The sequence below is a fragment of the Ranitomeya imitator genome, chromosome 2 (assembly GCF_032444005.1).
Source record: "Ranitomeya imitator isolate aRanImi1 chromosome 2, aRanImi1.pri, whole genome shotgun sequence".
NCBI lineage: Eukaryota > Metazoa > Chordata > Amphibia > Anura > Dendrobatidae > Ranitomeya > Ranitomeya imitator.
Genome location: NC_091283.1, coordinates 326,357,628 through 326,385,111, shown reverse-complemented (window position 1 = coordinate 326,385,111; position 27,484 = coordinate 326,357,628). Strand labels below are relative to the sequence as shown.

The 27,484-nt window shown below is 45.7% G+C and overlaps 1 protein-coding gene across 2 annotated transcripts in view; it reads right to left on the bottom strand.

Moving 5' to 3' along the window:
• Window positions 1-5,977: 5,977 nt before the first annotated feature.
• LOC138663536 (oocyte zinc finger protein XlCOF22-like) overlaps window positions 5,978-27,484 on the bottom strand; it is a 43,340-nt gene continuing 21,833 nt past the window's right edge. For both annotated transcript variants that reach the window (XM_069749776.1, XM_069749777.1), the window contains one exon: window positions 5,978-9,789. In XM_069749776.1, the coding sequence (XP_069605877.1) occupies window positions 8,432-9,789 (1,358 nt within the window). In that variant the 3' untranslated portion in view covers window positions 5,978-8,431. The remainder of the gene's footprint in view (window positions 9,790-27,484) is intronic.

Sequence of the window (27,484 nt, the reverse complement as noted above, 5' to 3'; positions counted from 1 at the left end):
AGCTCAAAGTGAAGACGGCATTGGTTTAAAAATCCTCGGCAGGATTTAGGATCCCCATTGTACCGAGGCGGTTTAGTCAAGCGGGGTGGAGGGTGGGGAGCAGAAGCAGAGGTAGAAGCGGCTGTCTGGATAGAAAGCAGCCGATCGTCTATTGAAGACATATAACTGAGTATATGGGCCTGGGTGTCACGCTGCTGAGCTAACTCTTGCTGTAAGCCAACGAGTAGAGCGGCGTTGCCAGGATCAGAGGGCAGGAGCGAAGACAAGCGAGAATCCATAGCTTTCAAAAAGGACATTATACGGGACTGATTCTCCCGCAAAAAGAGTAGCTCTTTTTGCGCAGCAGAGGCCCCAGCGGGGTCCATGGCCTTTGCTTACTGTAGGGATACGGACAGAAATCTGAGAGTAGACCCTCTGGGTCGTGACTCTAGAGCCCCCGGGGTCGAGCGGACCAGATGGAATCACCCCCTATACAGGGAGTGTTAGGAGCAGGACCTCGGGGGAATGGAGACACAACAGCTAGAGCCAAAGGGACGACCCAAGATAAGATGGAGACTACAGAGCTATTAGAGTGGCGGGGAATAATAGGAAAACAGGACTTAACTGATAATGACAGGAACACAGACGATGTAGAACAAGGCAGGATCACAGGACTTGGCAGGAAACGGCAGGAACACGGAACTTGGCAGGAGACGGCAGGAACACGGAACTTGGAAGGACACAGCAGGAACACGGAACTTGGAAGGACACAGCAGGAACACGGAACTTGGCAGGACACAGCAGGAACACGGAACTTGGCAGGACACAGCAGGAACACGGAACTGGGTAGGACACAGCAGGAACACGGAACTTGGCAGGACACAGCACTGAAACAAAGCGAAGACTGAGCAGGGAAACGAGACTGGAATAAGGGAGCCTAGGACATAGGGACACTGACGGCAGACAGTGCACCTACAAAGCAAAGGCGTCTTACCTAGGGAGACGCCGGGAAGAAATACCCGATGGGCACCGCCATGTTGGGGCGGAGCCACCGGGTCGCGACCTCCCAGAAGGCTCTGCGACGGAGGAGACGCGACCGCGCATGCGTCGAGAGACCGGACACCGTGAGCCAGCGAAGGAGGAAGCAGAGCGGCGCTGGACAGGTTCGCGAGTGCGCCGAGGGATGGGAGAAGCCGGGTAAGTATGCGCAGCGATCGTAACACCTTCTGTAGTATATCATAGGCCCCGTATGGCCACTGTTGACGGGGGAGGTGAGTGTCCACACTGAGGGTGGATGGGTGAAGCAGGTAGGAAGTCCCCTTGTGGGTACTAGACCCATGAGACAGGAGCTCCTTTGTGGACATCAGCTGACCCCGTAGCAGAGGTTATACCATTTACAAAAGGGGGAAATTGATATACAAGGGTTAATAGTTTGCCTTTAAGTGCCTTTTGCCTTTAATTGCTACAATTGCTAGAATCTGTTGATGCAGTAGTCTTAGTGTCTCCAATTCAAGGAGACCATACTTCTTATCATGTATGTTCCCAATATTCAGTCACAACATGCTCTGGGTACGTTAGAGAATAAAGGTCAGTATGAACCTGGGTGATGGTGGGGGCTACATGAATTACATTAGAGTTACAGTTGTTGTAAATGGTATATAATATTGCCTCTTGCTCTATTACTTCAGATAAAAGTGACTTGCTCACAGGATATGTGTGAGGTGTCTTTTTGTCTCCAAGCGCGCTTGTAAAATGACGGGCGTAACTCCACGATTTGGTCTGACTGGTGATCTGTAAGCTGACATTTGGGTCAGAATGAAAAACAGCTACGACAGGGGTAAACTACTGTTTGGGCACATGCCGGGGCTCGGAATTGAAGTAGTGATGTTTTGAAATGCAGACTTTGATGGAATGCTCTGCGGGCGTCACGTTGCGTTTGTAGAGCCCCTGATGTGGCTAAACAGTAGAAACCCCCCACAAGTGACCCCATTTTAGAAACTAGACCCCCCAAGGAACATATCTAGATATGTGGTGAGCACTTTGAACCCCCAAGTGCTTCATAGAAGTTTATAATGCAGAGCCGTGAAAATAATAAATACGTTTTCTTTCCTCAAAAATAATTATTTAGCCCAGAATTTTTTATTTTCCCAAGGGTTACAGGATAAATTGGACCCCAAAAGTTGTTGTCCAGTTTCTCCTGAGTACGCTGATACCCCATGTGTGGAGGTAAACCACTGTTTGGGCACACGTCGGGGCTCAGAAGGGAAGTAGTGACTTTTGAAATGCAGACTTTGAAGGAATGGTCTGCGGGCGTCACGTTGCGTTTGCAGAGCCCCTGGTGTGCCTAAACAGTAGAAACCCCCCACAAGTGACCCCATTTTAGAAACTAGACCCCCCAAGGAACTTATCTAGATATCTGTTGAGCACTTTGAACCCCCAAGTGCTTCACAGACGTTTACAACGCAGAGCCGTGAAAATAAAAAATCATTTTTCTTTCCTCAAAAATGATGTTTTAGCAAGCATTTTTTTATTTTCACAAGGGTAACAGGAGAAATTGGACCCCAGTAATTGTTGCGCAGTTTATCCTGAGTATGCTGGTACCCCATATGTGGGGGTAAACCACTGTTTGGGCACACGTCGGGGCTCGGAATTGAGGGAGCACCATTTGACTTTTTGAATACAAGATTGGCTGGAATCAATGGTGGCGCCATGTTGCGTTTGGAGACCCCTGATGTGCCTAAACAGTGGTAACCCCTCAATTCTACCTCCAACACTAACCCCAACACACCCCTAACCCTTATCCCAACTGTAGCCATAACCCTAATTACAACCCTAACTCCAACACACCCCTAACCACAACCCTAACCTCAACCCTAACCCTAAGGCTATGTGCCCACGTTGCGGATTCGTGTGAGATTTTTCAGCATCATTTTTGAAAAATCCGCGGGTAAAAGGCACTGCGTTTTACCTGCGGATTTTCCGCAGATTTCCAATGTTTTTTGTGCGGATTTCACCTGCGGATTCCTTTTGAGGAACAGGTGTAAAACGCTGCGGAATCCGCACAAAGAATTGACATGCTGCGGAAAATACAACGCAACGTTTCCGTGCAGTATTTTCCGCACCATGGGCACAGCAGATTTGGTTTTCCATAGGTTTACATGGTACTGTAAACCTGATGGAACACTGCTGCGAATCCGCAGCGGCCAATCCGCTGCGGATCCGCAGCCAAATCCGCACCGTGTGCACATAGCCTAATTCTAAAGGTATGTGCACACGCTGCGGAAAACGCTGAGGATCCGCAGCAGTTTCCCATGAGTTTACAGTTCAATGTAAATCTATGGGAAACAAAAATCGCTGTACACATGCTGCGGAAAAACTGCACGGAAACGCAGCGGTTTACATTCCGCAGCATGTCACTTCTTTCTGCGGATTCCACAGCGGTTTTACAACTGCTCAAATAGAAAATCGCAGTTGTAAAACCGCAGTGAAATGCGCAGAAAAAACGCGGTAAATCCGCCATAAATCCGCAGCGGTTTAGCATTGCGGATTTATCAATTCCGCAGCGGAAAAATCCGCAGAGGACCAGAATACGTGTGCACATACCGAAACACTAACCCTACCCATAACCCTAGCCCTAACCCTACCCCTAGCCCTAACCCTAGCCCTAACCCTAACTCTAGCCTCAACCCTAACCCTAGCCCTATTCTAACATTAGTGGAAAAAAAAAATTCTTTATTTTTTTATTGTCCCTACCTATGGGGGTGACAAAAGTGGGGGGTCATTTATTATTTTTTTTATTTTGATCACTGTGATAGATTATATCTCAGTGATCAAAATGCACTTTGGAACGAATCTGCCGGCCGGCAGATTCGGCGGGCGCACTGCGAATGCGCCCGCCATTTTGGAAGATGGCGGCGCCCAGGGAGAAGACGGACGGACCCCGGCAGGATCGGTAAGTATGATGGGGTGGGGGGGGGGGGGAGCACGGGGGGGATCGGAGCATGGGGGGTGGATCGGAGTGCGGGAGGGGTGGAACGGAGCACGGGGGGTGGAACGGAGCACGGGGGGTGGAACGGAGCACGGGGGGTGGAACAGAGCACGGGAGTGTGGAACGGAGCACGGGGGGGTGGAACGGAGCACGGGGGGTGGATCGGAGTGCGGGGGGTGATTGGAGCACGGGGGGGGGTGATTGGAGCACGGGGGGAGCGGAGCACAGGACGGAGGGGAGCCGGAGCAGTGTACCGGACAGATCGGAGGGCTGGGGGGGGGGGCGATCGGTGGGGTGGGGGCACATTAGTGTTTCCAGCCATGGCCGATGGTATTGCAGCATCGGCCATGGCTGGATTGTAATATTTCACCAGTTATAATAGGTGAAATATTACAAATCGCTCTGATTGGCAGTTTCACTTTCAACAGCCAATCAGAGCGATCGTAGCCACGGGGGGGTGAAGCCACCCCCCCTGGGCTAAACTACCACTCCCCCTGTCCCTGCAGATCGGGTGTAATTGGAGTTAACCCTTTCACCCGACTTGCAGGGACGCGATCTTTCCATGACGCCACATAGGCGTCATGGGTCGGATTGGCACCGACTTTCATGACGCCTACGTGGCGTCATGGGTCGGGAAGGGGTTAATAGGTCATTGGTGACTTTAGTTAGGGCAATCTCAGTTGAGTGATGGGGTCGGAAACCAGATTGTAACCGGTCAAAGAGGGAGCAGGAGGAGAGGTGGGAGGACAGTTCAAGATGGACATGTTGTACCAGTAATTTTGAGGCATAAGGGAGAAAAGATAACAGGCGATAGCTAGACACAGAGGATGGGTGGCAGGAAGGCTTTTTGAGGTTGGGTGTGATCTTGGCATGTTTGAAGGATGAGGGGAAGACACTTGTTGTGAGTGAGAGGTTGAAGAGCTGTGTTAGGGTTGGGATGAAGATCGTGGCAAGATTAGGGATGAGGTAGGAGGGGAGCAGGTCAAGCGTGCAAGTGGTGAGGTGTGATCTTGACAGGAGGGTGGAGAGCTAATCTGCCTGAAACTCTGATCTGAGAGTTTGTATGTTCTCTCCGTGTTTGCGTGGGTTTCCTCCGGGCACTTCGGTTTCCTCCCACATTCTAAAGACATACTGATAGGGATTCTAGATTGTGAGCCCCATCGGGGACAGTGATGATAATGTGTTCAAAACTGTAAAGCGTTGCGGAATATGTTAGCGCTATATAAAAATAAAGATGATTATTATTATTATTATCTGCCATGGTGAAGCTGGTTTTGGAGGTGCAGGGTTGAGCAGCTAAGAGGGGCATTGGGCGCTGTGGCCCAAAGCTTTCTCTGATCATATCGATCTTCTGTTTAAAGATATAGGCAAAGTCTTCAGCAGAAATGAGAGGGGAGGGAGGGAGTGCAGTTATGGTTCATTTGGCCAAATCTAAGTCTAAGTATAATCAGACTGTGATCTGAGATCCCTTTATTACCATGCTTTATGTCATCTACCCACGTAGCTAAACTACTGGATCCAAATATATATTCTATACGGTATAGAGTGCGTCTAGTAGATGAGTGACAAGTATATTCCTTCACATTAGGATGATGCATCCTCCATAGATCTAGCCACCCACTACCCTCTATGAACAGTGCTAGCTGAGACGAAGATGGAGAAGGGGTCCCTCCAGATGTCCCACCATCCAGCCTAATTCTGTCAAGACAATTGTCCATGACTAGATTAAAGTCTCCCATGCATATAACGTGTGCATCCGAATAATTTAAAGCAAAGCTCATTGCCATTGGAAGAACCGAGACATTGACTGGGGGAGGATTATAAACACACAATATAACGTACCTACTTAAATGTATCAATGCATGGACAAAAATATCAAACAAGAAAAAATTCGGCAAAAAGCCGTAGCCAGCTCACCAACCAGACCATCATACACGGAGCACGGAAATTTGTCCTGACCCAGACGCGGAGCAGCTGCGATGTATAAAAACGCAGATGATCCAGCTCCAGTAAAATGATGAAATTCTTTATTAGTCCAACGTAATTAATAAAAGGACAATCCTTACAGATAGTGGGTAAACACAGGTGATTACATTGATAATGGCAACGCGTTTCGATCACAGAGGATCGTACTGTACTCATGCCCATTTGATTTCCCAAATGAATGCTACAATTATAGCATCCCTGGACCTATCACAAACCATTTACTGGTCACATGACAAATTGAAAGGTCCTGAAATCTCTAACGTCCGACAATTCAAAAGCAAATGCAGGAATAAAACAATACAAAAAAATGTGACAATGTGAATTTAAAATATTCAACACTAAAACATTAACAATAATGATACAAAATTTCATTCTTTTTGTTCAAACCTACGGGAAAATGGGTATTCAAATTGTAAATCCAGAAAGCCTCTCTGGTGAGTAGGCGTCTCTTGACATCACCCCCACGGCTATGAGAATAAATTTTTTCAATGCCATGAATTCTAAGGGTTGTGGTGTCACCTTTGTGTTTAGTACTAAAATGCTTAGAGACCATTGAGATGTTTCTGTTTGTAGTGTTGCAACTATTTGCATCCCTAAGATGTTCTGTAACACGCGTTTTTAATTTGCGTGTTGTGCAACCAATGTAGGATACTTGGCATGCCATACAGTCTATTTTATATACTACATTGTGGCAATTGATGAAGCTATTTATGTTATAACTAGGGTTGAGCGAAACGGGTCGTTCATTTTCAAAAGTCGCCGACTTTTGGCAAAGTCGGGTTTCATGAAACCCGACCCGACCCCTGTGTGGGGTCGGCCATGCGGTACGCGACTTTGGCGCCAAAGTCGCGTTTCGTATGATGCGCTTGGCGCCATTTTTTCTGCCAATGAAGGAGCGTGGGCAGAGTGATGACATAGGTCTTAGGGGCGTGGACGCCTATCGTCATCTTGTCGCTTGTGCGCAGCAGCAGCGATTTGAAATGTGTAACATCAACCTTTCTGTTCAGGGACGGAGAGAGAGAGAGAGAGAGAGAGTCAGGGACGGAGAGAGAGAGAGAGAGAGAGAAAAAAATAAAAATAAATAAAAAAAAATCCCATTGACTTTGCATTGGGTTTCGTGTTTCGGTCGATCCCCGACTTTACGCCATAATCGGCCGATTTCACTCGACCCGACTTTAGAGATAGTCGGGTTTCGCGAAACACGGCTCGACTCTAAAAAGGTCAAGGTCGCTCAACCCTAGTTATAACTTTTATTTTTTTCTGAATTTTGAAAAGTGCTACCCAGATGCGATTGTGCGCACGTACTGCATGCCGTGGTGCCGCACTTAAAAAAAGCTTTGCAATCAAGCCATGTGTTAGATTTGGGTTTGGACAGAGTTGAATTGGGGGCAATTATATATCTGATGGTTTGTGCTCTCCTAGTTACCACACTTACTCCATTTTTCAAAATGTCCATGAGAGTGTGATCCTCAAACAAAATAGGTAACCTTTTATTGATAATCTTTTTAATTTGGCCAAACTGTGAGCTAAATTGTAAACATACATGAGGCTTGATGTTATATTTCTTTTTTGTTGACCCACTATTCACATTTGGCACCCAATTCAACTCTGTCCAAACCCAAATCTAACAGTCATCAAAGCAAAAGGTGCCTACTTTGAAGAACCTAGAATATAAGACACAGTTTCAGTTGCTTCACACTTTTTTGTTAAGTATATAATTCCACATGTGTAAATTCATAGTTTTGATGCCTTCAGTGTGAATGTACAATTTTCATAGTCATGAAAATACAGAAAAATCTTTAAATGAGAAGGTGTGTCCAAACTTTTGGTCTGTACTGTATATACTTGTCTAGGCACAGTAATATAGAGGAGTGCAGACAGCTCCGAGTATTTACAGTAGTAAGGTAGAGTGCTGGGTTTCATGGCAAATCCGAAACTGTTGCACAAGTCCTGTGTAGCAGAATGAGCTGCAGCATCTGCAGGGATGGCAACAAGAGTCCAGAGACCCTTGAAATGGCGGGAACCGATGGACAAGCTATATTATCAATAAGGGAGCGCTGAGCTCATTTCTCAGAGCTCACACCGTGCTTCCCCTCAGGTACCTCCAGGATATAGCCGCACTGCTCTGTCAGTCCCTCCAGGAGCAAAGTCCACAGCTCCATGCCTCCTGCCACCTGAGCGCACAGTAGAAAATTTCCACCTTCCTCCACAGGCCTTATGTCCCATCAGAGTTTCATCAGAATCCGACACACCAGAGCCACGCGCCGCACTTCTCCAGGAGCCGGAGACCTCCAGGAGTCCAGGGAACTACACTGCTTGCAGGTAAACTCACTCAGGGTTTTAACAATTTCAGGATTGTGACATGATTATAGGAGCTCTGTCTGGACATGTCCTCTCAGCTCCACTACACCGCCACTCCCTCCTGTGTGAATTCTTTGGTGGCTACAAAGATGGTTTCTTCACAAAACATTTTCCACATTATGAACATGAAAATGGCTTCTCCCCTGTGTGAGTTCTTTGGTGTGTAACAAGATGTGCTTTCTGGTTAAAACATTTCCCACATTCTGAACAGGAAAAAGGCTTCTCCCCTGTGTGGGTTTTCTGGTGGCTAACAAGATTCACTTTGTGGTTAAAACATTTCCCACATTCTGAACAGGAAAAAGGCTTCTCCCCTGTGTGGGTTTTCTGGTGGCTAACAAGATGTGCTTTCTGGTTAAAACATTTCCCACATTCTGAACAGGAAAAAGGCTTCTCCCCTGTGTGGGTTTTCTGGTGGCTATCAAGATTCGCTTTCCTGTTAAAACATTTCCCACATTCTGAACATGAAAAAGGCTTCTCCCCTGTGTGGGTTTTCTGGTGGCTAATAAGATTCGCTTTGTGGTTAAAACATTTCCCACATTCTGAACAGGAAAAAGGCTTCTCCCCTGTGTGAGATCTATGATGTCTGACAAGAACTGATTTATCTAGAAAACATTTCCCACATTCTAAACAGGACAAAGGCTTCTCCCCTGTATGAGTTTTTTGGTGGGTAACAAGATGTGCTTTGTGGTTGAAACATTTCCCACATTCTAAACAGGAAAAAGGCTTCTCCCCTGTGTGAGATCTATGATGTCTGACAAGAACTGATTTATCTAGAAAACACTTCCCACATTCTGAACAGGAAAAAGGCTTCTCTCCTGTGTGGGTTTTCTGGTGGCTAACAAGATTCGCTTTCTGGTTAAAACATTTCCCACATCCTGAACAGGAAAAAGGCTTCTCCCCTGTGTGAGATCTATGATGTCTGATTAGACCTGATTTATCTAGAAAACATTTCCCACATTCTGAACAGGAAAAAGGCTTCTCTCCTGTGTGAGTTCTTTGGTGGGTAACAAGCTGTGCTTTCCGAATAAAACATTTCCCACATTCTGAACATGAAAATGGCTTCTCCCCTGTGTGAATTCTCTGGTGACTGACAAAATCTGATTTCTGGTTAAAACATCTCCCACACTTGGAACAAGAAAATATATTGTCTGCTTTGTGAAGGTTTTGTTGTTTGAGAAAGGACTTTACTAGGGGAAAACTATTTTCATATTCTGAAAATGAAATTGTCTTCATTGCTTTAGGAGCAGTTTGTTTTTTAATGCTTATTTTGTGACTTTGATTTTCCTTAGTATTAGGTAATGAATCAGAAGATAGGACCTGTTCCAAAGGATCAGATGACAGATCTTTGCTGTGAAGGGATGATGGTGTATCTGGAGTTATGGCATTCACTTCAATTGTATCCTGTGGGATCTCAAGATCATCTGATTTAAGCATTGAAGATGTCAGCTGTCCTGCTGATCTCCTGTTACGGTCATCTGCCAAGAATAATACCAATTATTATTTTAGAATAAAATATCCTTGAATTCTATATTTTTGAACATTTCTACTTAAACCGTCTGTAAAAATGGCAAGTTATGCAAAATTATTGAATTATTCAACAAGACAATAACAGTTTACAGTTAACTAGACTGTGCTCAAACCACATTAAGCATCCATGCTTTTGGCATTATTATAGTGAGAAGAAACCACTTATTTTACAGAATGTGCATCTACTGGAGCACAATCTGGGCACTATGTGTTGGGTAATAACTTGGGATATTTGCAATTTTCACTTTCCAACATCCACTGCGCGTGCTAATATCTGGAAACTGCCAGTGGAGTCAAAATAGTCACTATTCCTATAGATTAATTCATTGAGGGTTATAATTTACAAAATGGAGTAACTTTAAGGCTATGTGCACACGCAGATTTTTCGCGTTTTTTTCATGTTTTTTCGCTATAAAAACGCTATAAAACCGCGAAAAAAACACTAACATTAAGCATCTAAGCATCCTATTAATTAGAATGCATTCCGCAAATGTTGTGCACATACTGAGTATTTTACCGCAGTGGAAAAGATTTGCAGTAAAATATGCAGCATGTTCATTATATTTGCGGAATCGCGGGGATTTTGCACACCTAGGAATGCATTTATCTGCTTATTTCCCGCATGTGGCTATGTCCACCATGCGGGAAGTAAGCAGATCGTGTGCGGTTGGTACCCAGGGTGGAGGAGAGGAGACTCTCCTCCACAGACTGGGCACCATATAAAATTGTTAAAAAAAAAATTAAAATAAAAAAATCATGATATACTCACCCTCTGAGGGCCCCCATAGTCTTTCTGCCCCTCAGCACTGTACGTGGGCGCTTCCGTTCCTGTAGATGGTGTGTGTGAAGGACCTGCGATGACGTCGCGGTCACATGACCGCGATGACGTCGTGATCACGTGACCGCGACGTCATCGAAGGCCCTGCACACACACCATCTACAGGAATGGAAGACGCTGAAGAGGTTGGCTGTTTGCGGTAGGTGAGTATAACCATTTTTTATTTTTTTTAATTATTTTTAACGTTCTATCTTTTAAGGTACCTTCACACATAACGATATTGTTAACGATATCGTTGCTTTTTGTGACGTAGCAACGATATCGTTAATAAAATCGTTATGTGTGACAGCGACCAACGATCAGGCCCCTGCTGGGAGATCGTTGGTCGCTGAATAAAGTCCAGAACTTTATTTTGTCGCTGGATCTCCCGTGGACATCGCTGGATCGGCGTGTGTGACACCGATCCAGCGATGTCTTCACTGGTAACCAGGGTAAACATCGGGTAACTAAGCGCAGGGCCGCGCTTAGTAACCCGATGTTTACCCTGGTTACCTTCCTAAAAGTAAAAAAAACAAACAGTACATACTTACCTAACGCCGTCTGTCCTCCAGCGCTGTGCTCTGCACTCCTCCTGCACTGGCTGTGAGCGTCGGTCAGCCGGAAAGCAGAGCGGTGACGTCACCGCTCTGCTTTCTGGCCGCTGTGCTCACACAGACAGTACAGGAGGAATGCAGAGCACAGCGCTGGAGGACAGACAGCGTTAGGTAAGTATGTAGTGTTTGTTTTTTTTACTTTTAGGAAGGTAACCAGGGTAAACATCGGGTTACTAAGCGCGGCCCTGCGCTTAGTTACCCGATGTTTACCCTGGTTACCGGCATCGTTGCTCGCTGGAGAGCGGTCTGTGTGACAGCTCTCCAGCGACCAAACAGCGACGCTGCAGCGATCCGGATCGTTGTCGGTATCGCTGCAGCGTCGCTTAATGTGAAGGGGCCCTTACTATTGATGTGGCATAGGCTGCATCAATAGTAAAAAGTTGGTCACATTTGTCTAACACTGTTTGACAAGTGTGACCAACCTGTCAATCAGTTTTCCAAGCGATGCTACAGATCGCTTGGAAAACGCTAGCATTCTGCAAGCTAATTATGCTTGCAAAACGCAAGTTTTCTGCGGGAATATGCATGCCAATTCCACATGTGATATACCCGTGGCAGTAGGCGCATAATTGCCGCGGAAATTTCCTCGGCAATTCTGCAACGTGTGCACTTAGCCTAAAGGGATTTCAACTGCTCTGGTTTTCTGCAATTTTGTCATATTAGGGATTCTGCAGATCGTGTTTCCCATCTCCTCTGGGATCTGCTCCTGCAACGTCTGCTTCGGACACCAGACGCGGCTTACTCATTCTGCAGGTGATGCTGGTAACAGAGGTGGGGTTGGAACCAGAAGCTTTTGGCAGTGCAGGCTCTACCCAGCCACTAAGATTAGGGTGCCTGGCATCTGTAGTACCATCCAGTCTGGCAGTATGGGTATGTGTGCTGTCAGCTGCAGTAATCTGCTCCCTATTTTAGCCAGTTGGAAAGCACAACACCTTTTTTAATCAGATAAATTTGTATTAACCATAACAAGATTTACAACAGATCACATGTTCATACTCATTTTATGTTTTACAGTAAATTAACCCCCCCCCCATGGAGTTGTACTCTGTACTGGTATAACATTAATTAATCCTATCCAATCACGGCTGCCATAATGAATAGAATAAATCCAGCTCATCTCTCCTGGTGTAAATACTTTTCTCAAGTTCAATAATGTGGCTCTTTTGAGCAATGAATTCGCATCTGGACGGAGGCTCCTCTCTAACCCAATATTTTGCAATCAGTTTCCTTGCAATAAACAATTTTGCATTTACAATTTTAGTTCTATTGTCAGTTAACATTTCCTCCACATACCCTAATAAACATATCAACGGATCCCTAGAGATAGCGCACCCGTACACCACTCCAGTACAGTTCAACACTACAATCCAATAGGAGGACAATATGGGACAATGCCAAAGCATATGCAATATGCAGCCCCCCCCCCCGAAAAAGCCCACGCAAAATGCGCGTAGGGGCTACACTGATTCATCTAAGTGGCACTAATATGGGTAAGACTATACAATGAGTGATGGCACTTATTTCTTGGCAGCATATAAGTGATAACAGGGCTGGTGTGGTATTCAATTGATACTAAGTAGTTCTTTTGTCACTGTGTGACGTTGATTAGATTATGTGAGATACCCTCTACTAAATGGCAACCTGCGTTGACTGCTAGATTTATTTAGACAATATGTCTAACCACCAAGCGGGGGGGATCATAATAAAATCCTTTTAAGGCGTGAAGCTAAATGGATTATTAAAGCAAATGCCCAAGGTCCATTGGGACTGAATGAGAGATTGGATTATTCTTGTTTTTTGTAGAATCTTTTGTAGAATTTTTTAAAAAAGATTTTTTGAAGATAAATTTTTTTTTGATGTTTCTTTTTCTGTTTTTTCAGATTACTTGTCTCACATGGTTTTTATCACCTCTAAACAGCCTATGTATTTGCATTCAATGTTTGAATATTTTGTCATTCTGGATTATACTGTTCTGAGGAACAGTTTTTTAAATGCACATTCTTCTTGTATGTTATGCTGGCATCGCCGCATGTGTTTTTCATGATTTTTAATTGTATGCAAATGTGATCACATGTGTGTATTTAAAAGAACTGACTTACCATTCTCTGTATCTGGACCCGTAGAAGCGCATATTGCGTGAAACGGCCGTCGTCCTGCTTCATTTGCCTGCATAACCTGCACTCGTTTTACCCGTAATACCTTGTCCATGATCTTTATTATGCAATAAAGGACTAAGGTTGCTTTTTCACCAAGAAGTGGAGTGTTGCTGCTTTTTTCTTGTTTTATTGGACCCTGTATGCACCTTCTTCATAGCAAGCACCTCCAGCAAGGTGAAGGTTTCTGGAATGTGTCCGTGATTCAGAGCTCATTCATCCTTTATCAGTGAGTACTAAGAGCGGTTTTTCTCAGTGCCATTCATATCTCTTTTTACTGATAACATTAATTAATCCTATCCAACCACGGCTGCCATAATGAATAGAATAAATCCAGCTCATCTCTCCTGGTGTAAATACTTTTCTCAAGTTCAATAATGTGGCTCCTTTGAGCAATGAATTCGCATCTGGACGGAGGCTCCTCTCTAAAGGTACTGTCACACTAGACGATATCGCTAGCGATCCGTGACGTTGCAGCGTCCTCGCTAGCGATATCGTCCAGTGTGACAGGCAGCAGCGATCAGGATCCTGCTGTGCTGTCGCTGGTCGGGGAAGAAAGTCCAGAACTTTATTTCGTCGCTGGACTCCCCGTAGACATCGCTGAATCGGCGTGTGTGACACCGATTCAGCGATGTCTTCACTGGTAACCAGGGTAAACATCGGGTAACTAAGCGCAGGGCCGCGCTTAGTAACCCGCTGTTTACCCTGGTTACCAGCGTAAAAAAACAAACAGTACATACTTACATTCAGCTGTCTGTCCCTTGCCGTCTGGTTCCTGCACTGACTGCTGGCCGTAAAGTGAAAGCAGAGCACAGTCACAGTGGTGAGTCACCGCTGTGTGACTCACCGCTGTGCTGTGCTTTCACTTTCACTTTACGGCCAGCAGTCAGTGCAGGAACCAGACGGCAAGGGACAGACAGCTGAATGTAAGTATGTACTGTTTGTTTTTTTACGCTGGTAACCAGGGTAAACAGCGGGTTACTAAGCGCGGCCCTGCGCTTAGTTACCCGATGTTTACCCTGGTTACCGGGGACCTCGGGATCGTTGGTCGCTGGAGAGCTGTCTGTGTGACAGCTCTCCAGCGACCAAACAGCGACGCTGCAGCGATCCGGATCGTTGTCGGTATCGCTGCAGCGTCGCTAAGTGTGACGGTACCTTAACCCAATATTTTGCAATCAGTTTCCTTGCAATAAACAATTTTGCATTTTAGTTCTATTGTCAGTTAACATTTCCTCCACATACCCTAATATACATATCAACGGATCCCTAGAGATAGCGCACCCGTACACCACTCCAGTACAGTTCAACACTACAATCCAATAGGAGGACAATCTGGGACAATGCCAAAGCATATGCAATATGCAGCCCCCCTGAAAAAGCCCACGCAAAACGCGCGTAGGGGCTACACTTATTCATCTAAGTGGCACTAATATGGGTAAGACTATACAATGAGTGATGGCACTTATTTCTTGGCAGCATATAAGTGATAACAGGGCTGGTGAGGTATTCAATTGATACTAAGTAGTACTTTTGTCACTGTGTGACGTTGATTAGATTATGTGAGATACCCTCTACTAAATGGCAACCTGCGTTGACTGCTAGATTTATTTAGACAATATGTCTTAGTAGTGTTCCCAATTATAGGGTTGCGGTACCATGTTTTCTGCTTTAGTATTAGTATTATTTAGTGTTATTTGTTTCTATATGCGATATGTCTGCCTGAGATTGAGAACACCTTGGTCAATCAGAATTGGAAAGCACCACACCTTACTAAATCTTGAAGCATATTGCCGGAAGCTGCCAGATACAGCCTTGTTCTCCTCTGGTTCAGTCCTCTGTGCTCAGCTCCCGGCTTGTGTATTTGATTCCTGTTCTGACCCTGGCCTGTTTACTGACTACTCTTATGTCTCCTGAGTTAGTATTTTCTCTGGCCTCTTGGTTCTAACATGGTTATCTCTACATTCTTCTTCCCATCTTACTCCACAGAACAGCAGGTAATACTGTGCCCAAGCCTATGGATCTCTGTGTAAGGCCGGCGTCACACTCGGCGTAAGACAATACGGTCCGTATATTACGGCCGTAATACGCTGAAAAGTCCCCAAAATAGTGGTCCGTAGCTCCTCCGTAGGCAGGGTGTGTCAGCGTATTTTGCGCATGGCATCCTCCGTATGTAATCCGTATGGCATCCGTACTGCGTGTTTTTCTCGCAGGCTTGCAAAACCGACATACGGCTATACAAGGGATCCATGTGTAAAAAAAAACATAAAAACATATATACTTTCATATATATATATATATATGTCAGTAGACACATATATGTATATATGTTAATATTTCATACAGAGCGAGATAGCTTTAAAGCCGGTAATTCAATTGCCGGCTTTTGCTATCTCCTTCCTAACCCCGACATGATATGAGACATGGTTTACATACAGTAAACCATCTCATATCCCCATTTTTTTTGCATATTCCACCCTACTAATGTTAATAGTGTGTATATGCAAAATTTTGCCGTTCTAGCTATTAAATTAAAGGGTTAAATGGCGGAAAAAATTGGCGTGGGCTCCCGCGCATTTTTCTCCGCCAGAGTAGTAAAGCCAGTGACTGAGGGCAGATATTAATAGCCTGGAGAGGGTCCATGGTTATTGCCCCCCCCCCGGCTAAAAACATCTGCCCCCAGCCACCCCAGAAAAGGCACATCTGGAAGATGCGCCTATTCTGGCACTTGGCCACTCTCTTCTCATTCCCGTGTAGCGGTGGGATATGGGGTAATGAAGGGTTAATTGTTGTGAATTCTGTGGTCGAGCTCCCTCCTGTGGTCACAGGTGGTACTTCGGCTGATTCTGTCTATGGGCTTCCGTTGGTGGATGTGAGTGGTACTGCGGCTTCTGAGTTTCCTTCCGCAGGTGATGAGGTTAAGTCGTTAGGTGCTGCTCTATTTAACTCCACCTTTGTGCTTTGATCCTGGCCTCCAGTCAATGTTCTAGTATTGGTCTTGCTTCCTCCTGGATCGTTCCTGTGGCCTGTCTGCCCAGCATAAGCTAAGTTCTGCTGGTGTTACTTTTGTTTGCTATATTTTCTGTCCAGCTTGCTATTTTGGTTTTTCTTGCTTGCTGGAAGCTCTGAGACGCAGAGGGAGCACCTCCGTACCGTTAGTCGGTGCGGAGGGTCTTTTTGCCCCTCTGCGTGGTTGTTTGTAGGCTTTTGTGTTGACCGCAAAGCTATCTTTCCTATCCTCGGTCTATTCAGTAAGTCGGGCCTCACTTTGCTAAATCTATTTCATCTATGTGTTTGTATTTTCATCTTAACTCACAGTCATTATATGTGGGGGGCTGCCTTTTCCTTTGGGGAATTTCTCTGTGGCAAGGTAGGCTTATTTTTCTATTTTCAGGGCTAGCTAGTTTCTCAGGCTGTGCCGAGTTGCATAGGGAGCGTTAGGCGCAATCCACAGCTACCTCTAGTGTGGTGTGATAGGATTAGGGATTGCGGTCAGCAGAGTTCCCACGTCTCAGAGCTCGTCCTATGTTTTTTGGTTATTGTCAGGTCACTTTGTGTGCTCTGAACTTCAAGGTCCATTGTGGTTCTGAATTACCTATTCATAACAGTACTGGAGGCCCAAAGTACTATGCTTCTCAATAGAGGGAAAAAAGAAGTTCTGAGACCATTTTTTTTTCTTTGCACTGTGTTTTGCCTTTTTTTTTCCCTAGACATTTGGGTGGTTCAGGACACAGGTGTAGTGATGGACATTAAAGGTCTGTCTTCATGTGTGGATCATCTCACTGCAAGAGTACAAAATATTCAAGACTTTGTGGCTCAGAATTCTATGTTAGAACCAAGAATTCCTATTCCTGATTTGTTTTCTGGAGATAGAGCTAAATTTCTGAGTTTCAAAAATAATTGCAAACTGTTTCTGGCGTTGAAACCTCGCTCCTCTGGTGACCCAGTTCAACAAGTTAAGATAATTATTTCTTTATTACGTGGCGACCCTCAAGACTGGGCATTTTCCCTTGCGCCAGGAGATCCTGCATTATGTAATATTGATGCGTTTTTTCTGGCGCTCGGATTACTGTACGATGAACCTAATTCAGTGGATCAGGCAGAGAAAAATTTGCTGGCTCTGTGTCAGGGTCAGGATGAGATAGAGATTTATTGTCAGAAGTTTAGAAAGTGGTCCGTGCTCACTCAATGGAATGAATGTGCGCTGGCAGCAGTTTTCAGAAAGGGTCTCTCTGAAGCCCTTAAGGATGTCATGGTGGGATTTCCTATGCCTGCTGGTCTGAATGAGTCTATGTCTTTGGCCATTCAGATCGGTCGACGCTTGCGTGAGCGTAAATCTGTGCACCATTTGGCGGTATTATCTGAGCATAAACCTGAGCCTATGCAGTGCGATAGGACTTTGACCAGAGCTGAAAGGCAAGAACACAGACGTCAGAATGGGCTGTGTTTCTACTGTGGTGATTCCACTCATGCTATCTCCGATTGTCCTAAGCGCACTAAGCGGTTCGCTAAGTCTGCCACCATTGGTACGGTACAGTCGAAATTTCTTTTGTCCGTTACTTTGATCTGCTCTTTGTCTTCCTATTCTGTCATGGCATTTGTGGATTCAGGCGCTGCCCTGAATTTGATGGACTTGGAGTTTGCTAGGCGCTGTGGGTTTGTCTTGGAGCCCTTGCAGTGTCTTATTCCATTGAGAGGAATTGATGCTACGCCTTTGGCCAAGAATAAGCCTCAGTATTGGACCCAGCTGACCATGTGCATGGCTCCTGCGCACCAGGAGGATATTCGCTTTCTGGTGTTGCATAATCTGCATGATGTGGTCGTGTTGGGGTTGCCATGGCTACAAGTCCATAACCCAGTATTAGATTGGAAATCTATGTCTGTGTCCAGCTGGGGTTGTCAGGGGGTACATGGTGATGTTCCATTTCTGTCTATCTCATCATCCACCCCTTCTGAGGTCCCAGAGTTCTTGTCTGATTACCGGGATGTATTCGATGAGCCCAAGTCCAATGCCCTACCTCCGCATAGGGATTGTGATTGTGCTATCGAGTTGATTCATGGTAGTAAGTTTCCTAAGGGTCGACTGTTTAATTTATCTGTACCTGAGCACGCCGCTATGCGGAGTTACGTAAAAGAATCCTTGGAGAAGGGTCATATTCGCCCGTCGTCATCGCCATTGGGAGCAGGGTTCTTTTTTGTGGCCAAGAAGGATGGTTCGCTGAGACCTTGTATTGATTACCGCCTTCTAAATAAAATCACGTTCAAATTTCAGTACCCCTTGCCGCTGCTATCTGATTTGTTTGCTCGGATTAAGGGGGCTAGTTGGTTCACCAAGATAGATCTTCGTGGTGCATATAATCTTGTGCGTATTAAACGGGGCGATGAATGGAAAACTGCATTTAATACGCCCGAGGGCCATTTTGAGTACCTAGTTATGCCATTTGGACTTGCCAATGCTCCATCAGTATTTCAGTCCTTTATGCATGACATCTTCCGAGAGTACCTGGATAAATTCCTGATTGTATACTTGGATGATATTTTGGTCTTCTCGGATGATTGGGAGTCTCATGTGAAGCAGGTCAGAATGGTGTTCCAGGTCCTGCGTGCTAATTCTTTGTTTGTGAAGGGATCAAAGTGTCTCTTTGGTGTTCAGAAGGTTTCATTTTTGGGGTTCATTTTTTCCCCTTCTACTATCGAGATGGACCCTGTTAAGGTCCAGGCTATTTATGATTGGACTCAGCCGACATCTCTAAAGAGTCTGCAAAAGTTCCTTGGCTTTGCTAATTTTTATCGTCGCTTCATTTGTAATTTTTCTAGTATTGCTAAACCATTGACCGATTTGACCAAGAAGGGTGCTGATGTGGTCAATTGGTCTTCTGCTGCTGTGGAAGCTTTTCAAGAGTTAAAGCGTCGTTTTTCTTCTGCCCCTGTGTTGTGTCAACCAGATGTTTCGCTTCCGTTCCAGGTCGAGGTTGATTCTTCTGAAATTGGAGCGGGGGCTGTTTTGTCGCAAAGAGGTTCTGATTGCTCGGTGATGAAGCCATACGCCTTCTTTTCCAGGAAGTTTTTGCCTGCTGAGCGAAATTATGATGTTGGCAATCGAGAGTTGCTGGCCATGAAGTGGGCATTCGAGGAGTGGCGTCATTGGCTTGAAGGAGCTAAGCATCGCGTGGTGGTCTTGACTGATCACAAGAACTTGACTTATCTCGAGTCTGCCAAACGGTTGAATCCTAGACAGGCTCGTTGGTCGCTGTTTTTCTCCCGTTTTGACTTTGTGGTTTCGTACCTTCCGGGCTCTAAAAATGTGAAGGCGGATGCCCTGTCTAGGAGTTTTGTGCCCGACTCTCCGGGTTTGCCTGAGCCGGCGGGTATTCTCAAAGAGGGAGTAATTGTGTCTGCCATCTCCCCTGATTTGCGGCGGGTGCTGCAAAAATTTCAGGCTAATAAACCTGATCGTTGCCCAGCGGAGAAACTGTTTGTCCCTGATAGGTGGTCGAATAAAGTTATCTCTGAGGTTCATTGTTCGGTGTTGGCTGGTCATCCTGGAATCTTTGGTACCAGAGATTTAGTGGCTAGATCCTTTTGGTGGCCGTCTCTGTCGCGGGATGTGCGTTCTTTTGTGCAGTCCTGTGGGATTTGTGCTCGGGCTAAGCCCTGCTGTTCTCGTGCCAGTGGGTTGCTTTTGCCCTTGCCGGTCCCGAAGAGGCCTTGGACACATATCTCTATGGATTTTATTTCGGATCTCCCCGTCTCTCAAAAAATGTCGGTCATTTGGGTAGTTTGTGATCGCTTCTCTAAGATGATCCATTTGGTACCCTTGTCTAAATTACCTTCCTCCTCTGATTTGGTGCCATTGTTCTTCCAGCATGTGGTTCGTTTACATGGCATTCCAGAGAACATCGTTTCTGACAGAGGTTCCCAGTTTGTTTCGAGGTTTTGGCGAGCCTTTTGTGCTAGGATGGGCATTGATTTGTCTTTTTCCTCGGCTTTTCATCCTCAGACAAATGGCCAGACTGAACGAACCAATCAGACCTTGGAAACATATCGGAGAGGCTTTGTTTCTGCTGATCAGGATGATTGGGTGTCCTTTTTGCCGTTGGCTGAGTTCGCCCTTAATAATCGGGCCAGCTCGGCTACCTTGGTTTCGCCGTTTTTCTGCAATTCTGGGTTCCATCCTCGTTTCTCTTCAGGGCAGGTTGAGTCTTCGGACTGTCCTGGTGTGGATACTGTGGTGGACAGGTTGCAGCGGATTTGGACTCATGTAGTGGACAATTTGACCTTGTCCCAGGAGAAGGCTCAACGTTTCGCTAATCGCAGACGCTGTGTGGGTCCCCGACTTCGTGTTGGGGATTTGGTTTGGTTGTCATCTCGTTATATTCCTATGAAGGTTTCCTCTCCTAAGTTTAAGCCTCGTTTCATTGGTCCGTATAGGATTTCTGAGGTTCTTAATCCTGTGTCTTTTCGTTTGACCCTTCCAGATTCTTTTTCCATCCATAACGTATTCCATAGGTCATTGTTGCGGAGATACGTGGCACCTATGGTTCCATCTGTTGATCCTCCTGCCCCGGTTTTGGTGGAGGGGGAGTTGGAGTATATAGTGGAGAAGATTTTGGATTCTCGTGTTTTGAGACGGAAACTCCAGTATATGGTTAAGTGGAAGGGTTATGGTCAGGAAGATAATTCCTGGGTCTTTGCCTCTGATGTCCATGCTGCCGATCTTGTTCGTGCCTTTCATATGGCTCATCCTGGTCGGCCTGGGGGCTCTGGTGAGGGTTTGGTGACCCCTCCTCAAGGGGGGGGTACTGTTGTGAATTCTGTGGTCGAGCTCCCTCCTGTGGTCACAGGTGGTACTTCGGCTGATTCTGTCTATGGGCTTCCGTTGGTGGATGTGAGTGGTACTGCGGCTTCTGAGTTTCCTTCCGCAGGTGATGAGGTTAAGTCGTTAGGTGCTGCTCTATTTAACTCCACCTAGTGCTTTGATCCTGGCCTCCAGTCAATGTTCTAGTATTGGTCTTGCTTCCTCCTGGATCGTTCCTGTGGCCTGTCTGCCCAGCATAAGCTAAGTTCTGCTGGTGTTACTTTTGTTTGCTATATTTTCTGTCCAGCTTGCTATTTTGGTTTTTCTTGCTTGCTGGAAGCTCTGAGACGCAGAGGGAGCACCTCCGTACCGTTAGTCGGTGCGGAGGGTCTTTTTGCCCCTCTGCGTGGTTGTTTGTAGGTTTTTGTGTTGACCGCAAAGCTATCTTTCCTATCCTCGATCTATTCAGTAAGTCGGGCCTCACTTTGCTAAATCTATTTCATCTCTGTGTTTGTATTTTCATCTTAACTCACAGTCATTATATGTGGGGGGCTGCCTTTTCCTTTGGGGAATTTCTCTGAGGCAAGGTAGGCTTATTTTTCTATTTTCAGGGCTAGCTAGTTTCTCAGGCTGTGCCGAGTTGCATAGGGAGCGTTAGGCACAATCCACGGCTACCTCTAGTGTGGTGTGATAGGATTAGGGATTGCGGTCAGCAGAGTTCCCACGTCTCAGAGCTCGTCCTATGTTTTTTGGTTATTGTCAGGTCACTTTGTGTGCTCTGAACTTCAAGGTCCATTGTGGTTCTGAATTACCTATTCATAACAGTTAATGCCACCTTGCTATTGTAAGGTGACATTAAGCCAAATTAATAATGGAGAGGCGTCAATTATGACATCTATCCATTATTAATCCAATAGTAGTAAAGGGTTAAAAAAAAACACAAACACATTATTTAAAAGTATTTTAATGAAATAAAAACAAAGGTTGTTGTAATATTTTATTCTACGCTCTATGCTTCTGAAGACCCTCGCTCTGTAACAAGGAAAAAATAATAAACCAACAATATACATACCTTCCGAGGATCTGTAACGTCCCACGATGTAAATCCATCTGAAGGGGTTAAAATATTTTCCAGCTTGGAGCTCTGCAGATTACAGATCTTCGGAAGGTATGTATATTGTTGGTTTATTATTTTTTCAAATAACCATGGACCCTCTCCAGGCTATTAATATCTGCCCTCAGTCACTGGCTTTACTACTCTGGCGGAGAAAATTGCGCGGGAGCCCACGCCAATTTTTTCCGCCATTTAACCCTTTAATTTAATAGCTAGAACGGCCAAATTTTGCATATACACACTACTAACATTAGTAGTGTGGAATAAGCAAAAAAAATGGGGATATGAGATGGTTTACTGTATGTAAATCATGTCTCATATCATGTCGGGTTTAGGAAGGAGATAGCAAAAGCCGGCAATTGAATTACCGGCTTTAAAGCTATCTAGCGCTGTATGAAGTAATAATATATATACATATATTTGTCTCACTGACATATATATATATATACCTATTCTATGTGTACACATTTATTCTACCTATTCTACTGTAAACTGTCAGTGTGATTTTACTGTACACCGCACTGAATTGCCAGCTTTTCTCTCTAACACCGCTGCGTATTTCTCGCAAGTCACACTGCTGGTCCGTGTGTAACCCGTATTTTTCTGGCTTCCATAGACTTTCATTGGCGTTTTTTTTGCGCAATACGGTGACAAACGCAGCATGCTGCGATTTTCTACGGCCGTAGAAAGCCGTATAATACTGATCAGTAAAATACGGCAGATAGGAGCAGGGGCATAGAGAATAATTGGGACGTTTGTTAGGCGTGTTTTACGGACGTAATTTTATGCGCTCTTACGTCCGTAAAACTCGCTAGTGTGACGCCAGCCTAAGTCTAAATCCATGTAGAGCAGTTAAAGAAGTTAAAGGGTAATGGGCAAAACTGTGACTATAGACAATAACATCTACTGAAATGATCAAGTTGAACAGTCATTCTCAGGAAAAAAAAATGAGTAGTGGTGAAACTTCTCTGGAGTAATTGGAGTATGGAACTTGGTGGCTCTAAGCAATATAAACTATCGTAAGGACCAATATTTTCTGTCAGATGAATGTCAAGAAGAAATATTAGACATTTAAATAGAGCTTTTTATAATAGTGCAGAGCTGCGGGATCTTAAAGTTAGATCTCGTGCATTTGGAAGAGGTAATTGAAACCTTTTTTTAAAAACTCTACCAGTGAGTTACAGCCCGAGATAAGTGAGGCAGGCCGATCCCACGACAATCAAACTATCATACAGAATGAACGTGTAACAAAAAAAAGTTACATCCTCAACAACAACATATGTATAAGGGGAAAACTCCAACACTAAACCGAAGTTGCACTCATTTATGGTGGACCATTGGAGCTACTATGAGTCCTGACCAGAAGAGAAGAGAAAGTATTAGCGCACCCATTTCAGGAGAGATTGTGCAGTAATCTGAATTCCTTAAGATTGAAAACATAATCTAATTTATGATGTGGAGTGAATCCATGAAACCAGGACTCGAGCCAACACATCTCCTGCAGGCGTGAATAAATGTACAGTTGGTACGGAAAGTATTCAGAAGCCTTTAAATTTTTCACTCTTTGTTTCATTGCAGCCATTTGGTAAATTCCAAAAAGTTCTTTCTTTTTCTCATTAACCCCTTTCTGCCAGCTGACGGAATAGTACGTCAGCTGGCAGTATCCCTCGCTTTGAGGTGGGCTCCGGCGGTGAGCCAACCTCAACGCCACGACATGTCAGCTTTTTTCAACAGCCTGGTGTTCTTTCTTCTGCTTATTTACCTTTATAGACTATGGTGTCACTCCTACTATCGCACTGAACGCGATAAACCCCTATACTGCAGTCCGGAATGTCTCCGTCTCATTTTTTCCACCAGATATTATACTCTCATTTGTTCATAACATTATTATTTTGTGCAATTTAATGGTAGTTTCATGCCACATCATATGGATCTGACTGTTCAATTCAGACATGACGCTATGTATAGATTATTCCTTGTCACTCTAGATTGCCCAATCCTGTATATACTTTAGTTATGTTTTTGTTGTAATTTCTTTGATATGATATTTTCATTGTCAATCATATTCTGTATATATTTTTTTACTTATAGTTACTGATGAAGGCCAGTAAGGCCGAAAGGTCTATGTTATCTTCTGGCTGCATGAAAAAATCCCAAAAAAATATTTTAGAAATTGAGTGCCAAGTTTTCTTTATTATAGCTCACAGTGCATGTCAGACAAAATGAGAATCATGAGGTTAAAGGAACTGGCCAAGGAGCTCAGAGACAGAATTGTTGCAAGGCACAGATCTGGCCAAGGTTACAAAAGAAATTCTGTAGTACTCAAGGTTCCTAAGAGCACAGTGGCCTCCATAATCCTTAAATGGAATAAGTGTCGGACCACTGGAAGCCTTCCTATACCTGGCCGTCCAGACAAACTGAGCAATCGTGGGAGAAGAGCCTTGATGATAGGTAAAGAAGAACCCCAAGATCACTGTGGCTGAGCTCCACAGATGCAGTAAGAAGATGGGAGAAAGTCAACCATCACTGCAGCCCTCCACCAGGCAGGCCTTTATGGCAGAGTGACCCGACGGAAGCCTCTCAGTGCAAGACATATGAAAGACAACATAGAGTTTGCTAAAAAAAACACATGAAGGACTCCCAGAATATGAGATTCTCTGGTCTGATGAGATGAAGATTGATCTTTGTGGTGATAATTCTAAGTGATATGTGTGGAGAAAACCAGGCTCTGCTCATCACCTGCCCAATACAATCCCAACAGTGAAACATGGTGGTGACAGCATCGTGCTACTGGGTGTTTTTCAGCTGCAGGGACAAGACGACTGTTATTGAAGGAAACATGAATGCGGCCAAGTACAGAGATATCCTGGATGAAAACTTCTACCAGAGTGTTCTGGACCTCAGACTTGGCCGAAGGTTCACCTTCCAACGAGACAATGACCCTAAGCACATAGATAAAATAACAAAGGAGTGGCTTCAGAACAACTCTGTGACCATTCTTGAGTGGCCCAGCCAGAAACCTGACCTGACCTAAACCCAATTGAGCATCTCTGGAGAGACCTGAAAATGGGTGTCCACCAACGTTCACCATCCAACCTGACGGAACTGGAGAGGATCTGCAAGGAAAAATTGCAGAGGATCCCAAAATCCAGGTGTGAAGAACTTGTTGCATCATTCCCAAGAAGACTCATGGCTGTACTAAATCAAGAGTGCTTCTACTCATTACTGAGCAAAGGGTCTGAATACTTATGACCATGTGATATTTCAGTTTTTCTTTTTTAATAAATTTGTAAAAATGTCTACATTTCTGTTTTTTCAGTCAAGGTGGGGTGCAGAGTATACATTATTGAGAAAAAAAATGAACTTTTTTTAAATTTACCAAATGGCTGCAATGAATCAGATTAAAAAATTTAAAGGGTCTGAATACTTTCCATACCCACTGTATATACTTCGTGTTAGGGTTTGGCGGAAGGCACCAAATATTTATTTATAAAGTAATAGGTGCGTTCGTAACCCGGGGTCCACAGTGCAGGAGTAAAACCAGCTGCTAGTAGGTGACGGTACTATATGGCGGTATACAGTGGCGTAACTACAAAGTTATGGGCCCCGCTGCGAACTTTCAAATGGGGCCCCCCCCGCCAAAATATTTTCCACCCAAATGCACATCCTGCCCATGCTCCTGCCCCATCTGACTCTGCACTCTGCCCCATCCGACTCCCCACGCTGCCCCATCCGACTCCGCACTCTGCCCCATCCGACTCCGCACTCTGCCCCATCCGACTCCGCACTCTGCCCCATCCGACTCCGCACTCTGCCCCATCCGACTCCGCACTCTGCCCCATCCGACTCCGCACTCTGCCCCATCCGACTCCGCACTCTGCCCCATCCGACTCCGCACTCTGCCCCATCCGACTCCGCACTCTGCCCCATCCGACCCCGCACTCTGCCCCATCCGACCCCGCACTCTGCCCCATCCGACCCCGCACTCTGCCCCATCCGACTCCGCACTCTGCCCCATCCGACTCCGCACTCTGCCCCATCCGACTCCGCACTCTGCCCCATCCGACTCCGCACTCTGCCCCATCCGACTCCGCACTCTGCCCCATCCGACTCCGCACTCTGCCCCATCCGACCCCGCACTCTGCCCCATCCGACCCCGCACTCTGCCCCATCCGACCCCGCACTCTGCCCCATCCGACCCCGCACTCTGCCCCATCCGACTCCGCACTCCGCCCCATCCGACTCCGCACTCCGCCCCATCCGTCTCCGCACTCTGCCCCATCCGTCTCCGCATTCTGCCCCATCCGTCTCCGCATTCTGCCCCATCCTTCTCCGCATTCTGCCCCATCCATCTCCGCATTCTGCCCCGTCGCCACATCTCACCAGAACAGCAGGAACCGGAAATCTGCTGCTGGTTGATACCAGAGAACACGAGCTGCACACAACCAGGACTGAGCTGCTGAGAGCTGAAGGACCTGTGGTGACGTCATCGTCATGTGATCAGGAGGCGGAGCTGATGAATGGTGAAAGACCTATGATAGTGATGACGTCACCACAGGATCTTTAGCTCTTCCTTTCAGATCAGGCGTCTGCTGCTGATCTGATGTGTGCGCCCGGCAGGTCAGGTGGAGGGCCGGGCTGTCTGTTGCTGTGCAGGAGGAATCACCTGCACGGCAACAGTTTTTAACTTTTTGCTGGTGTCGGCGTGCATCTGACCTGCCGGGGCCCATGATTTCCCCGGGCCCGGTCGCAGTGGCGACTGCCGCGACTGTGGTAGTTACGCCACTGGCGGTATAAGTGAACTGTGTTACTTCACAGAGTCACTTAAGGCAAGAGAACGCTGTGGCCTGTCAACCTCACCGAGGAACACAGCTACCAAATACAGCGAACAGTGGTCATGCAGTCAGAATAGTACACGCAAAACTCCTTACCGGAGGTGCCGGTATTCTAGGGGCTTATTTCAGCCGTGCCCTAAATCACTCACACAAAACTCCTCACCGGAGGTGTCGGAATTCTAGAGGCTTATTTCAGCTGAACCCTGAAACCACATACAGTACAGACCAAAAGTTTGGACACACCTTCTCATTTAAAGATTTTTCTGTATTTTCATGACTATGAAAATTGTACATTCACACTGAAGGCATCAAAAC